We start from the raw sequence: 16,193 nt of genomic DNA, 5'->3' as shown, positions 1-16,193 counted from the left end.
CGCGAGAGCTATGTACTTTTGACTTGTGATGTCGAGTCTCTTTACACCAACATCCCCCATCAAGGAGGGGTGGAAGCCTGTCGCCGTTTTCTCGAACCCGTTGTGGAACTGTTGCCCAGACGACGTGGGTTTGTGTTGGAGTCCATGAATTTAATTTTATCACATAACTATTTTTTATTTAATTCACAGTTCTATCTCCAAGTGCACGGTACCGCCATGGGCACCAAGTTCACGCCGAGTTTTGCCAATCTGTACATGGGGCTCTTTGAAGACCAGTATATCTGGGGGGGGCCCCTTCGGCGCGAATTTGGTGCTCTATGGTCGGTACATTGATGATCTTTTTATTATTTGGGATGGGGTCTCTAGTGTGTCTTCATTTCTTTCTTATCTTAACTCTAACACTTTTGGGCTTAAGTTTAGTCACTCTTGTCACCCTACTCAGATTAACTATCTCGATATTGCTCTCTCGGTTAGGGGTAACAAGTTGGTCACTAAGACCTATAAAAAGGAGGTCGACTGCAGCAGTGTTTTAAACTATGGCAGTTGTCATCACCACAAATGGAAAGATAACATACCCATAGGACAGTATCTTAGAATGAAGCGCAACTGTACGGATGAAGAGGCGTTTCGGGAACAATCTAAGGTTCTTACACATGCATTTCTTGACCAGGGATACCCTAGGCAATTTTTAGAGGATTCCCTTGAATCCTTTTTGTGCTGTTTTGTTGGTGGACAGGTCAGTACTGTCCAGTTGAGAGCTGCTTTTTTGATATAAATGACCAATTCTATTAGTCAGGTGGCCAGGAGGCGCTGGAAATATTTGTTTTTCTTTTTTTCTTCTTTCAGACTGGAACAGGATTTAGGTGGACTGGGTCCGAATAGATACAGAGTAGCCAGGAGCTCAGCACAGAGCTGTAACGTCAACAGAAGCGTCGTTGTACTGGCAATTTGAGCCAGTCAGGAAGTGGAAATTATAGGGCTGAACGTTTTGTGATTGCATGCAGCAGTCAGATGGTCCGGAAACAGTGCTCTGAGTGGTGGAGGAGAGGAGAGTCAGGGAGTGGAGCAGCCTGAGTACTGGCACGCTGTGTACCCACACTGAGAGCAGAGCGCTGCGGAGAATCGCTTCCATGTTCAGACTGAGAGCACTGAGCAGGCATTGTGCATTCAGATGTCATAGCCAGCTGGGAGCGATGTACTGTGCGGGTGGACCTCTGCATCTTCCAGGAGCAATGTGCAGCCCACAGCACAAGAGGACTTCAGCGCCAGCTGGGACAAACACCGCAGAGGTAAGAAAGTGGTTTTAAAGCTCCGGAGCGTGATACATGTGATGATGAGAAGGGGTTTTGATATGAAAATCGGGTAGACACACCCCTCAGGCTGTGTTCTAGTTTCATGTGTCACAACTAGCTGTGACCTAGCACACCTTCCCACCCCACTTCAGAATTTGAAACAAAAATGTGTTCTAGTGTTCACTCTAGAACCCGGGCCGGGCGCCGGTTCTAGAGGGGCACAAGCGCGCGCCGAAAAGGGGGCACGGCCATGCAAAATAGGGGGCGAGTAATAAAAGGGGGCGTGGGCGGCCGGCGGCGTCACTGTTGGGGGCGTCCCCGGCCGGCGGCGTCACTGTTGGGGGCGTGCCCAGCACCTACGGAGGTGCTGGGCTTCCCCCAAGCGCTCTCTTAGCGTGAATGGATGCCGCGCGCATGCGCGGGGCATCTTTACACGCTGTCAGGGCAGGAAGCGGGTGGCAGTTTTAGCAGGGCGCCGCAGAAAGGGCAGGGCGCCCTTGAACATGTTGGTGTGGGCAGAATGTTAACATGTAAAATAGCAACAATCAGCATGGACTTGCAGTGGTGGGGTTTAGCGTTCAGCTGCAGGAGGGAAGGTTATGGTTAGGCACTAGGGGGTGTATTAAGGCTAGGTGCCAGATAATCACCACCCCAAGTGCCCCTGGACCCACCAGAAGTCATAGTCAGCTGACTCAAAAGACATTGCTGGAGCCGCTAGACCGTACCTGGTTAGTCACCACTAAAAGACCAGAGAAGTTTTGTGAACATTCTATTTATGTTGAAATTTCATCATTGTGGACATAAGGAATGTCGAATTTAGAGATGTGCACCAACCCCTGTGTTTTGGTTTTGGTTTTGATGTTGGATCTGTATATCCCTCGTATTTTGGACCTGTGTTTGGTTTTGCCAAAATCGTCCTTGTCTGTTTTGGTTTTGGGTCAGTATTTTTGTAAACAAATCATAAAAACAGCTAAAATCTCATAATTTGGGGGTGTTTTTGTTCCTATAGTATTATTAACCTCAATAACATTCATTTCGACTCATTTCCAGTCAATTTTGACCACCTCCCAGCTCACAATATTATTTTTATCCAGTTTATGCTAGTGATGTGCACCGGACATTTTTCGGGTTTTATGTTTTGGTTTTGGATTCGGTTCCGCGGCCGTGTTTTGGATTCGGACGTGTTTTGGCAAAACCTCACCGAAAAAAATTTGTGTTTTGGATTTGGGTGTTTTTTTTCAAAAAAAACTAAAAAACAGCTTAAATCATAGAATTTGGGGGTCATTTTGATCCCATAGTATTATTAACCTCAATAACCATAATTTCCACTCATTTCCAGTCTCTTCTGAACACCTCACACCTCACAATATTATTTTTAGTCTTAAAATTTGCACCAAGGTCGCTGGATGGCTAAGCTAAGTGACACAAGTGGCCGACACAAACACCTGGCCCATCTAGGAGTGGCACTGCAGTGTCAGGCAGGATGGCACTTCAAAAAAATTGTCCCCAAACAGCACATGATGCAAAGAAAAAAAGAGGAGCACCAAGGTCGCTGTGTGACTAAGCTAAGCGACCCAAGTGGCCGACACAAACACCTGGCCCATCTAGGAGTGGCACTGCAGTGTCAGGCAGGATGGCACTTCAAAAAAATAGTCCCCAAACAGCACATGATGCAAAGAAAAAAAGAGGCGCAATGAGGTCGCTGTGTGACTAAGCTAAGCAACCTAAGTGGCCGACACAAACACCTGGCCCATCTAGGAGTGGCACTGCAGTGTCAGGCAGGATGGCACTTCAAAAAAATTGTCCCCAAACAGCACACGATGCAAAGAAAAAAAGAGGCGCACCAAGGTCGCTGTGTGACTAAGCTAAGCGACCCAAGTGGCCGACACCAACACCTGGCCCATCTAGGAGTGGCACTGCAGTGTCAGGCAGGATGGCACTTCAAAAAAATTGTCCCCAAACAGCACATGATGCAAAGAAAAATGAAAGAAAATAGAGGTGCAAGATGGAATTGTCCTTGGGCCCTCCCACCCACCCTTATGTTGTATAAACAGGACATGCACACTTTAACGACCTGAGTTATCCGCTTTGCAGCAGGATGACTGCTGTGATATTTCATCTTCCTCGCAAAGGACTGTTGGACAGTCAATTGCTTACTGGAAGTAGTACAAGTGGTCTTCCGACTTCCCCTCTGGGATGACGATCGACTCCCAGCAGCTACAACAGCAGCGCCAGCAGCAGTAGGCGTTACACTCAAGGATGCATCGGAGGAATCCCAGGCAGGAGAGGACTCGTCAGACTTGCCAGTGACATGGCCTGCAGGACTATTGGCTTTCCTGTGTAAGGAGGAAATTGACACTGAGGGAGTTGGTGGTGTGGTTTGCAGGAGCTTGGTTACAAGAGGAAGGGATTTAGTTGTCAGTGGAATCCTTCCGCTGTCACCCAAAGTTTTTGAACTTGTCACTGACTTCTGATGAATGCGGTCCAGGTGACGTATAAGGGAGGATGTTCCTAGGTGATTAACGTCCTTACCCCTACTTATTACAGCTTGACAAAGGCAACACACGGCTTGACACCAGTTGTCCACATTTCTGTTGAAATAATTCCACACCGAAGAGGTGATTTTTTTGGTAATTTGACCAGGCATGTCAATGGCCATATTCGTCTCACGGACAACAGGTGTCTCCCCGGGTGCCTGACTTAAACAAACCACCTCACCATCAAAATCCACCTTGTCAATTTCCTCCTCAGCGCCAGCAACACCATTATCCTCATCCTGGTGTACTTCAACAGTGACATCTTCAATTTGACTATCAGGAACTGGACTGCGGGGTGCTCCTTCCAGCACTTGCAGGGGGCGTGCAAATGGTGGAAGGCGCCACCTCTTCCCGTCCAGTGTTGGGAAGGTCAGGCATTGCAACCGACACAATTGAACTCTCCTTGGGGATTTGTGATTTAGAAGAACGCACAGTTCTTTGCTGTGCTTTTGCCAGCTTAAGTCTTTTCATTTTTCTAGCAGGAGGATGACTGCTTCCATCCTCATGTGAAGCTGAACCACTAGCCATGAACATAAGACAGGGCGTCAGCCATTCCTTGCCATTCCGTGTCGTAAATGGCATATTGGCAAGTTTACGCCTCTCCTCGGATGCTTTTAATTTAGATTTTTGGGTCATTTTACTTAACTTTTGTTTTTTGGATTTTACATGCTCTCTACTATGACATTGGGCATCGGCCTTGGCAGACGACGTTGATGGCATTTCATCGTCTCGGCCATGACTAGTGGCAGCAGCTTCAGCACGAGGTGGAAGTAGATCTTGATCTTTCCCTATTTTACCCTCCACATTTTTGTTCTCCATTTTTTAATGTGTTGAATTATATGCCAGTAACAATAGCAATGGCCTACTACTATATATACTGCGCACAACTGAAATGCACCACAGGTATGGATGGATAGTATACTTGACGACACAGAGGTAGGTAGAGCAGTGGCCTTCTGTATCGTACTGCTATATATTATATACTGGTGGTCAGCAAACTGCAAAACTGAAATGCACCACAGGTATGGATGGATAGTATACTTGACGACACAGAGGTAGGTAGAGCAGTAGCCTACTGTACCGTACTGCTATATATTATATACTGGTGGTCAGCAAACTGTGCAAAACTGAAATGCACCACAGGTATGGATGGATAGTATACTTGACGACACAGAGGTAGGTAGAGCAGTGGCCTTCTGTACCGTACTGCTATATATTATATACTGGTGGCCAGCAAACTGTGCAAAACTGAAATGCACCACAGGTATGGATGGATAGTATACTTGACGACACAGAGGTAGGTAGAGCAGTGGCCTTCTGTACCGTACTGCTATATAATATATACTGGTGGTCAGCAAACTGTGCAAAACTGAAATGCACCACAGGTATGGATGGATAGTATACTTGATGACACAGAGGTAGATAGAGCAGTGGCCTTCTGTATCGAACTGCTATATATTATATACTGGTGGTCAGCAAACTGTGTAAAACTGAAATGCACCACAGGTATGGATGGATAGTATACTTGACGACACAGAGGTAGGTAGAGCAGTGGCCTACTGTACCGTACTGCTATATATTATATACTGGTGGTCAACAAAATTATGCACTGTACTCCTACTATATATAGTACAATGCAGCACAGATATGGAGCGTTTTTCAGGCAGAGAACGTATAATACTGGTGGTCACTGGTCACTGGTCAGCAAAACTGCACTGTACTCCTCCTATATAATACTGTTGGTCCCCAGTCCCCACAATAAAGCAGTGTGAGCACAGATATTTGCAGCACACTGAGCACAGATATGGAGCGTTTTTCAGGCAGAGAACGTATAATACTGGTGGTCACTGGTCAGCAAAACTCTGCACTGTACTCCTCCTATATAATATACTGCTGGTCCCCAGTCCCCACAATAAAGTAGTGTGAGCACAGATATATGCAGCACACTGAGCACAGATATGGAGCGTTTTTCAGGCAGAGAACGTAGATATTTTCAGCACACTGAGCACAGATATTTGCAGCACACTGAGCACAGATATTTGCAGCCCCCTGAACATAGAGACTGAGAGGACGCCAGCCATGTCCTCTCACGATCATCTCCAATCCACGAGTGAAAAATGGCGGTGACGCTCGTCTCTTTATATAGAATACGAATCTCGCGAGAATCCGACAGCGGGATGATGACGTTCGGGCACGCTCGGGATAACCGAGCAAGGCGGGAGAATCCGAGTTGCTCGGACCCGTGCAAAAAAAGGTGACGTTCGGGCGGGTTTGTATTCCGACGAACGGAACCCGCTCATCACTACTTATAACACATATTTTGGAGAACATACTGTCTTCTTTTAACAAAAAATCTGTGGCAGTAACCTGGTCGTGGAAGGCGGACACATATTTTGTTGGACAAAATGATGCTAAGAACCTCAATTTTACTCAATTCTAAATTGCAGAGTTTATTATAATTGTTCTGATTAGCTGTGTTCTTAGTACTTAGAGTGTGCACCTGCATTTTCTATGCATTCTCTCCACCAGCATGGTGAGGCTCTGGGTCTCAAACTCTCTGCTCCAGCAGGCAATTACTTCCGAGCCAGCAAGCTACCCCTGATGGAGCGATGCCTTGAACAAATCAATGTCCTGTGAAGAATTAGATAATAATAATCTTTACTTATACTTAACAATTCATGAACAGAAAACAACCAGAGTACAAATACAGGAAAATACAGAGAAAACATTTATAGTTCCGTTGTCTCTGCAGTCCTGAGTCCTCCTATGAGCTGAGCCCACTTCAGTTCTGATATTCATGCTAGATGATGTCATCAAGACTCATTTGTAGATCCAATGGGAAGTAACCTTGACATACAGTAACATGTGATGGTCTACACACGTATCTTTCTTCATTTGGTATATGTCCATGGGCGGGTCCAGAGGTGGGGCTGCAGCTTAGTACAAAATTCAAATAGGGGAGCCGCACCAACTGCCAGTGAGTCAGTTTGAAATGGCAGTTGATGGCAGTTGGTGTTCCTCCCCTATTTGAAATTCGAATTGACCTGCAGCCCCTCCACTGGAGCCGCCCCTGCATATGTCCATGTTTTCCCAAAATATCTTGAAGGAGGCCATTTTATATTTATAACATCATAAGGTTCTAGGAGCCATTTTAAATACCTACTAAAACTTAATGAGATGTCTTGCGTTATTTATATATGCTCTCACTCCTAAAATAAATATTCTTTTAACATAACTACCTTAACATTCACATGATGCTAATATATCTCAATAAAGTATATCTTTTAGCCATACTATCAATTATTGTCTTTATTGATACATACATATGTATTTATATATTAAGTATATATATATATATATATATATATATATACTGTATATATATATACTGTATATATTTAAATATACATGTCATCTTCTTTATGGCACTCTGTCCTTATGCAGATACTGGGGTGCCCTCCATCAATAATGTACACCAAGCTAGGTTCTCTGGGGATTACCCAGGGCCGGCTCCAGGCATGTTCGACTAGAGCGGCCGCGCGGGGCGCCACCCTTAATGGGCGCCGGGCGCTGGCACCGCCATAGTCGTACCTGGAGCCGGCCCTGTGCACTGCAGCTCTCCCCGCCGTCCCCGGCCTTTGACTGTGTGTGCGCTGCGCCGGCGTCTGACGTCAGACGCCGGCGCCGCGCAGCGCGCATGGTGCGCTCAAGCGGTCGGGAAAAGTCCTCCAGTCCTGCGCCCTCAGACAGCAGCACTCCCCCTCCCAGCGCCGCTGCAGGTATTGTGGGGATCATCGGGCACTGTGTGGGGGCATATCTGTCACTGTGGGGTCATATCTGGCACTGTGGGGTCATCTGCACTGTGGGGGCACTGGCACTGTGTGGGGGCATATCTGTCACTGTGGGGGCATTTATGTATCTGGAACTGTGGGGGCATTTATGTATCTGGCACTGTGGGGGCATATCTGCACTGTGGGAGCATTTATGTATCTGGCACTGGGGGGTATTTTTATCTGGCACTGGGTGGGCATTTATTTATCTGGCACTGGGGGCATTTATGTATCTGGCACTGGGGGCATATCTGGCACTGTGGGGGCATTTATTTATCTGGCACTGTGGGGGCATATATTTATCTGGCACTGTTGGGGCAGTTATGTATCTGGCACTGAGGGGGCATATCGGCACTGTGGGGGCATTTATGTATCTGGCACTGTGGGGGCATTTATGTATCTGGCACTGTGGAGGCATATCTGCACTGTGGGGGCATTTATGTATCTGGCATTTAGGGGCATATCTGCACTGTGGGAGCATTTATGTATCTGGCATTTAGGGGCATATCTGCACTGTGGGAGCATTTATGTATCTGGCACTGGGGGGGCATTTTTATCTGGCACTGTGGGGGCATTTATGTATCTGGCACTGTGGGGGCATATTTTGCACTGGGTGGGCATTTATGTATCTGGCACTGGGGGCATATCTGGCACTGTGGGGGCATTTATTTATCTGGCACTGGGGGGGCATTTATTTATCTGGCACTGTGGGGGCATATATTTATCTGGCACTGTGGGGGAAGTTATGTATCTGGCACTGTGGAGACATATCGGCACTGTGGGGGCATTTATTTATCTGGCACTGTGGGGGCATTTATTTATCTGGCACTGTGTGGGGGCATTTATTTATCTGGCACTGTGGGGGCATTTATTTATCTGGCACTGTGGGGGCATATCTGCACTGTGGGGGCATATATTTATCTGGCACTGTGGGGGCATTTATTTATCTGGCACTGTGGGGGGCATATCTGCACTGTGGGGGCATATATTTATCTGGCACTGTGGGGGCAGTTATGTATCTGGCACTGTGGGGGCATATCGGCTGTTATCGGTGTTCAATGCTGCATCTCCGGTCAAGTCCCCGGCTTCTGGTGCCGTGTTTCCGGATGGCGATGCTGGGGTCATCTGGACGTCTCCAGCTGTCTCCGGCTTCTGGCGCTGCGTCCCTGGGTGATGATGCTGGGGTCACCAGGGCAGTGGCTTCGTGCGCTGGGGCTCCTGCTGTAGATGGCATCCAGGGGGAGAGCTCATCATCCCAGAGGGCAGAGAGGAGATATGGATGAGCTGAGGGGAGAGTCGGCAGGTGCACCTCCTGTGGTTGCTGGCAGTACCAGGGGAGAGAGCTTACATCACCACAGCTGGCGGAGGGGAGAACATCGGAGCCGTGGAGTGGCCAGGCACTGGGAGGTGAGGCAGAGCTGGCAGCAACATCTGTAGCTGAGTCGGCATCCCCGCAGGCTGAGGAAGCAGAAAAAGGGGTAAGAGAGCTGGTCTTTTGGAAAGAATGAGGCATCGGCCCTTTAACTCCCCTTTGCCTAGTATATTTTTGGCAAATGTGAGATCTCTCACTAACAAGCTGGATGAGATGAGGCTGGGAATTGCCTGTAACCGGACATTAGCTAACTGCTCCCTGTTGATATTTACTGAGACTTGGCTAGGGGCGAGTGACCCGGATTGTCCCTTTGAGTTGCCCGATAGAACTTTGTTTAGAGTCGACAGGACTTTGGAGTCTGGAAAGAAAACAGTTGGTGGTCTTTGCATATATATCCATGATAGATGGTGCTCTAATGATGATCTAATTGACACCTTTTGTTCTGCTGATCTGGAACTTATGCTTATGCGGTGTAGACCATTTTATTTGCCTCAGGAATTTTCTGTGTTTTTTGTAGCCGCAGTGTATATCCCCCCGCATGCGAATGTCGTCTTGGCTTTAGACATCTTGCTTATTTCTTTCTCTAAACAACTGACTCTACACCCGGACTGTGCATTTATTGTTGCCGGAGATTTTAACCAGGCGAACCTAAGATCTGTGTTTCCCAAATTTGTACAGAATGTTTTGGTACCAACCCGGGGGCTAATACTCTCGACCATGTTTATACTACTGTTAAACATGCATACAAATGTCTTTTGTGTCCTCATGTTGGGCAGTCCGATCACTCATCTCTCTGGTTAATTCCCAAATATCTGTCGGTATTAGGGAGGAACCAACCAGTTACTAGGGAAGTTAAGATTTGGCCAGAGTCATTATTAAGTCTTTATTAAGTCTGCAGGGCTGTTTTGAATGTACCGATTGGGATCAGTTCATTGAGGAGGCTACAGGGGACTTAGGTGTTGATATCGATCTACTGGCCTCAATGGTGTCACTGTATATAAATTGCTGCATAGAAAGTGTCACTAAGAGGAAGGTAGTTCGTGTTGTCTCTAACGATAAACCTTGGATGAATAGCGAGGTTCGCTCTCTATTGAGAGCTAGGGATAGGGCGTTTAGAGCAAAGGATAACTTAGCCTATACGATTGCCCGTTTTAATCTAAAAAAAGGTATTCGTCTCGCTAAGGAAGCCTATTCAAATAGGATTGAATGCCATTTTAAGGAATCAGGAGACGCCAGGGCTATGTGAAGAGGAATTAAATGTATTTCTGATTATAAGGGTTCAACTTCTGCTAGGTCAGGTGGTCTTTCGGCTGATGAGCTAAACCATTTTTATGCACGCTTTGCAGAGGTTGAGCCTTTTATTGGTAATCCCTCTAGCTTCCATTCAGATAGCTCTTTGACTCTGACGGAAGCTGAGGTCAGCAATTGTTTTAGCAGAACGAACGCCAGGAAGGCTCCTGGCCCGGATTGTATTCCGGGCAGAGTCTTACGGGTGTGTGCTGGGCAACTGGCAGGCATTTTTACTAAGATTTTTAATTTTTCATTGAGCCAATGTATTGTCCTGCGGTGTTTTAAAACTTCAATAATTATTCCAATTCCGAAGACTGCGGTGGTCACTGGTCTGAACGATTATAGGCCGATTGCTCTCACTTCGTTGACTAAGAAATGTTTTGAGAGAATTGTTTTGAATCATCTAAAAAGTGTTATACCACTGGGATTCGACCCCAATCAGTTTACCTATCGGTCGAACAGATCAACTGAAGTTTCAGCTCTCATGGTCCTTCATAGGGTACTTTGTCATCTTAAAAATAGAGACTCCTATGTTGTTAGGCTGTTATTTGTGGATTATAGTTCCACCTTCAACACGGTAGAACCAGCGGTGTTAATAAACAAGCTTTTAGAGATCGGATCTGACACGGCCATATGTAAGTGGCTGCTGGATTTCCTGTTGGATCGTCCACAGACAGTCAGATTGGGTTCTGACTCATCTTCGGAATTGGTATTAAATGTAGGAGTTCCTCAGGGTTGTGTTTTAAGCCCTTTTTTATACTCCTTGTATATCTCCGATTGTGTGTCCAACTCGGAAATGATCTCTGTGATAAAGTTTGCGGATGATACCACTTTAGTGGGTTCAGGGGCGGAACTGTGGGAGGCAGTGGAGTCGGCTGCCGCCGGGCTCCTGACCTCAAGGGGGCACTTCTCCTCCACTGTCTCCTCCACTGTCTCCCGCTGACGATCGCTCGCTGCTACTTTTTTATTTTTTTTATTCTTACAGACGGAGGAGCTGTGTCCGTGACACGGAAGCTGCCTCCTGTATATACAGGGAGCTGGCACTGGCTGCAGCTGGGGGAGCTCCAGAGCACAGCTCCTCCCGAGCCCTTCTAATTAAGCAAGCCAGCCGAGGGAAGCTCTCTGCTCCTCCGTCAGACTGATGATAGCCAAAGGTAGGCACTGGCCTCAAGCTGCACTGTGGTGGGGAAGGTGTAGTTGGGGGTGCTGGGAGGGGGCTTTGATAAATGTTGGAAGCACTGTGTTTTGTGTGTGAATGTTTTAAGTGAGGTGTGTGTGTGTGTGTGTATTTTTAAGGAAAGTTGTGTTCAAGTAAAAGAGGAATGTGTGTGTGTATAAGTGAGAGGCATGTGTGAGAGGCATATGTGTGTGTGTGTGTAAGTGAGGGGCCTGTGTGTGAGAGGCATGTGTAAGTGAGAGGCATGTGTGTGAGAGGCATGTGTGTATGTGTGTGTAAGTGAGAGGCGTGTGTGTGTGTGTAAGTGAGGTGTGTGTGTGTGTGTGAGAGGCGTGTATGTGTGTGTAAGTGAGAGGCATGTGTGTGTGTGTGTAAGTGAGAGGCATGTGTGTGAGAGGCATGTGTGTGAGAGGCATGTGTGTATGTGTGTTTAAGTGAGAGGCGTGTGTGTGAGAGGCATGTGTGTATGTGTGTGTAAGTGAGAGGTGTGTGTAAGTGAGATGTGTGTGTGTGTGTGTGTGTGTGTGTGAGAGGCGTGTGTGTATAAGTGAGAGGCATGTGTGTGAGAGGCATGCGTGTGTGTAAGTGAGAGGCATGTGTGTGTAAGTGAGAGGCACGTGTGTGAGAGGCAAGGATTAAAGGAGGCATTTGAGCATTTCTACAGGACTATGGGGGTCATTCTGACCCATTCGTACGCAGCGGTTTCTCGCTGCGGTGCGAACGGGTGCGGAATGCGCATGCGTGGCGGACGACGTTGCGGGTTCTGTCGCGCCTACCGACGGAAGCGGTCGCAGAGGCGACCGCTAAGAAGATTGACAGGAAGGAGGCGTGGCAGGGCGGATCCGGACCATTGGAGACCGTTTTCGGGGAGTGGTGAGTAAAACGCAGGCGAGTCCAGGACAACGGAGGGTGGAGGTGTGACGTCAAAGCCGGGCCCATCATCGCTGAGATTGTCGCACAGGGTAAGTATGTCCAGGGCTGGTCTATTTCTGCTTGAAATTTTTTTAGCTTAGCAGGGCTGCACAAGCGATCGTATCCCTGCTAAGCTAAAATACACTCCCCCATAGGCGTGGACTATTGATTGCAGCAGCAGCTAAAAGTTGCTGGCTGCGATCAACTCGGAATGACCACCTATGTACAGAGCACACACCTGGTCTGGGTACACACTACCTTACAAATATATGGAGGGGTGTCCATTTCTGAATGTGTGTGTGTGTGTGTGTGTGTGAGAGGCATGTGTGTGTTTTTAAGTGAAAGAGGCATGTGTGTGTTAAAGTGAAAGCGGCGTGTGTGTATGTTTAAGTGAAAGAGGCATGTGTGTGCTTTTAAGTATATGAGCTGTTTGTGTGTTTTTTATATATATATCGGCATACCGCTGCGCCAAAGCATCTCCATGGAGACCTGCTGGCGGGTGAGGGAGCACTGTGGGTGTACTAAAAAGGTATGCTGGTATCTGTTGTTATTGTAATGACTGACTTGAAGTGCGTCCACTTTTTATGCGTATCTATATTACTATTGGGAAAGGTACCTGAGCACGCTACTACTGTTCACCCTGAGTGCCGGATAGTTACATATGGTATGTGTGTGTATATGTAGGGGGGCACCAACATTTATCATGCCTTCGGGCGACTGGGGGACGAACTTACGCCACTGAGTGGGTTTGATAACTAGAGGAGGTGAGGATAGTTATAGAGAGGAAGTGAGAAGACTCGCTGAGTGGGGGGTAAAAAACAACCTGTTGTTAAATGGTAAGAAAACCAAAGAGGTTGTGATAGACTTCAGGAAATCTAAGAAAACCAGTATTCGGCCGTTGATATTGAATGGTGAGGAGGTGGATAGGGTTACTGATGTGAAATTTTTGGGGATTAAATTTACCGAGGACTTATCATGGTCTCTGCATATCATGTCAGTGGTTGGGAAGGCTCAGCAGCGTCTTTTCTTTTTGCGGAAGCTCCGAGAAGCAGGTCTGCAGCAATCGACTCTTGTTAATTTTTACTGCGGCGTGATTGAGAGCTGGCTGACCTACGCAATCACGGTGTGGTATGGTAATGCCAAGTGTTCTGATCTTGTTGCCTTGGATAGAGTGATTAAATCTGCAGAGAGGACCATTGGCCAATCTTTGCCTAGGCTGGCGGATGTACTCACTGCAAAGAGTCTGTCGAAGGCAAATAAGATGATTGGAGATAGGTGTCACCCATGTAATGTGTTTTTTTCCCTCTTGCCGCCAGGGAGACGTTATAGGTGTTTGGGATGTCGAACTAGCAGGTTGAGGAATAGCTTCTTCCCTTCTGTGATTGTTAGCTTGAATTCTCAGCTTTGCTAATTTTATTATGGTGTATTTTTTATATGACATGAGAGAACTGTATGTAATTTCGATATACATGTTTCATGTTGTAGTGACAATAAATTATTCTTATCTTATCTTATCTTATTTCTGCTTTATCAATAAGAATTATCTTTTTTCAGATATGGAAATATGTTTGAAGTGTCCAGAACATCAGTGGTCAAATGACAGAAGAGACGCCTGTATAGAGAGAACAGTCGAGTTCCTATCTCATGGAGAGATATTGTGGGCATCTCTTATTTCCATCGCTCTATTATTCTGTTGCCTGACTGCTGTAATCTTAGGGATCTTTATCAAATACAGAGATACAGCTGTGGTGAGAGCCAATAACCAGAACCTCAGCTTCATCCTCCTCCTCTCACTCATTTTAGCCTTCCTGTGTCCTCTGCTATTTATTGGACGCCCCACAGAGATGTCCTGTCTCCTCAGACAAGTGGCTTTTGGGAACATTTTTACTGTTGCTTTCTCTTCACTTTTGGCCAAAACCATCACCGTTGTCCTCGCCTTCAGAGCCACCAAACCCGACCAGAAGCTGATGAGGTGGCTGACCAGACATTCATCAAGACTGCTACTTGCCATCTGCTCCTTTGGGGAGGCTGTGATCTGTGCCCTCTGGCTATGCTTATCTCCACCATTCCTAGATTATGACACCCAGGCAGAGGTTGGGAAGATGATATTACAGTGTAATGAAGGTTCTGTCGCTGCGTTCTACATTGTGATTGGCTACATGGGAGGTCTGGCTGCCTTATGCTTTATTGTGGCCTCTTTAGCCAGGAAGCTGCCAGATACATTCAATGAGGCTCAGTACATCACATTCAGCATGGCGGTCTTCTGCAGTGTCTGGGTCGCCTTCGTCCCAGCCTACCTCAGCGCCAAGGGGAAATACACGGTGGCTTTTGAGGTATTTGCTATTTTGGCTTCCAGTGCTGGACTCCTGGGCTGTATCTTCATCCCTAAATGTTACATTATTCTTATCAGACCAGAGTTGAATGTCAGGGCCAATTTAATCTTGAGTAGAAGTTGAAATGGCAAAGAAAGTTTATTAAAATGTAATATTTTGTGCATGTACACGTATATATTATAATGATATTGTATGGAATGCAACATACTGAGATCAAACCTGACATCTATTATCCAAGGTCCTCACTGTCATTATCCTGTAGTATTGTCAGATGTCTCTGCCTCATTATATTGGCTGTATTTCTTACTACCAGGAGCTTCATCATCATTTAGCTATGATCCATTTTATTTCACACTAGCTGAATACCCGTGCTTCACTACGGGATGAGGATGGTAAATTAGAATTCTAGTTGTTTGTTAATTTATGTTGGTTGGAGATCTGGTATATAGGCATATCTTGCTTACCTGACCCACTTTGTGTAGTGGCCAGACCCCTTTTTGGACCCCCAAGGGACCCTGCTCATCCAACTATACAACGCTCGGTCTGTGGCTTCCTGCTGCCTCCATTCCCCTCCTCACATCATGTCACTGCCCCTGTCACATGCAGCCCAGTCCTCACTGACACATCACCCATCTCCTGATATACTCTGTGCTGCTGGGGACCCTGTTCCTCCCACTATATAACTTTCAGTCTGTGGCTTCCTGCTGCCTCCATTCCCCTCCTCACATCATGTCACTGCGCCTGTCACATGCAGCCCTGTCCACACTGACACATCCCTTATCTCCTGATATACTCTGTGCTGCTGGGGACCCTGCTCCTCCCACTATATAACTCTCAGTCTGTGGCTTCCTGCTGCCTCCATTCCCCTCCTCACATCATGTCACTGCCCCTGTCACATGCAGCCCTGTCCTCACAGACACATCACTCATCTCCTGATATACTCTGTGCTGCTGGGGACCCTGCTGCTCCCACTATATAACTCTCAGTCTGTGGCTTCCTGCTGCTTCCATTCCCCTCCTCACATCATGTCACTGCCCCTGTCACATGCAGCCCTGTCCTCACTGACACATCACTCATCTCCTGATATACTCTGTGCTGCTGGGGACCCTGCTCCTCCCACTATATAACTCTCAGTATGTGGCTTCCTGCTGCCTCCATTCCTCTCCTCACATCATGTCACTGCCCCTGTCACATGCAGCCCTATCCTCACTGACATATCATGCGTGTCCTGAAATACTATGTGCTACTGTCCCACCCCTAGCGGTGCTAGGGGTGTGTTACCTGCACAGTGTTTGATCCCAGATTGTAAATCATATGTGTACTGATAGAGTCTGGTGTCTACCTTTTAACATTAGCTATATACTAATACCGCGTAGCCGTAATGGCCGCTAAACCACGTGCACGTGATACGCACTCCGTACGCTATATGTATATGAAGACCTCGCACGTG

The 16,193-nt window shown here is 47.0% G+C and overlaps 1 protein-coding gene across 1 annotated transcript; it reads left to right on the top strand.

Annotated features, from left to right (window-relative positions):
• The first annotated feature begins 849 nt into the window (after positions 1-849).
• LOC134911072 (vomeronasal type-2 receptor 26-like) lies at positions 850-14,895 on the top strand. Its single transcript, XM_063919455.1, has 2 exons — positions 850-1,289; positions 13,965-14,895. The coding sequence occupies exon 2, from the start codon at positions 13,967-13,969 to the stop codon at positions 14,864-14,866; it is 900 nt and encodes a 299-aa protein (XP_063775525.1). The 5' UTR covers positions 850-1,289; positions 13,965-13,966; the 3' UTR covers positions 14,867-14,895.
• The last annotated feature ends 1,298 nt before the right edge of the window (positions 14,896-16,193 follow it).

The sequence above is a fragment of the Pseudophryne corroboree genome, chromosome 4, assembly GCF_028390025.1.
Source record: "Pseudophryne corroboree isolate aPseCor3 chromosome 4, aPseCor3.hap2, whole genome shotgun sequence".
Lineage (NCBI taxonomy): Eukaryota > Metazoa > Chordata > Amphibia > Anura > Myobatrachidae > Pseudophryne > Pseudophryne corroboree.
The sequence above is the reverse complement of the archived record's forward strand: the minus strand, read 5'-3'. Positions and strand labels throughout refer to the sequence as shown.

Bases quoted from the DNA above. Each gene is read 5' to 3' on its own strand.
- LOC134911072 (XM_063919455.1), top strand. From the start codon at position 13,967: ATGGAAATATGTTTGAAGTGTCCAGAACATCAGTGGTCAAATGACAGA.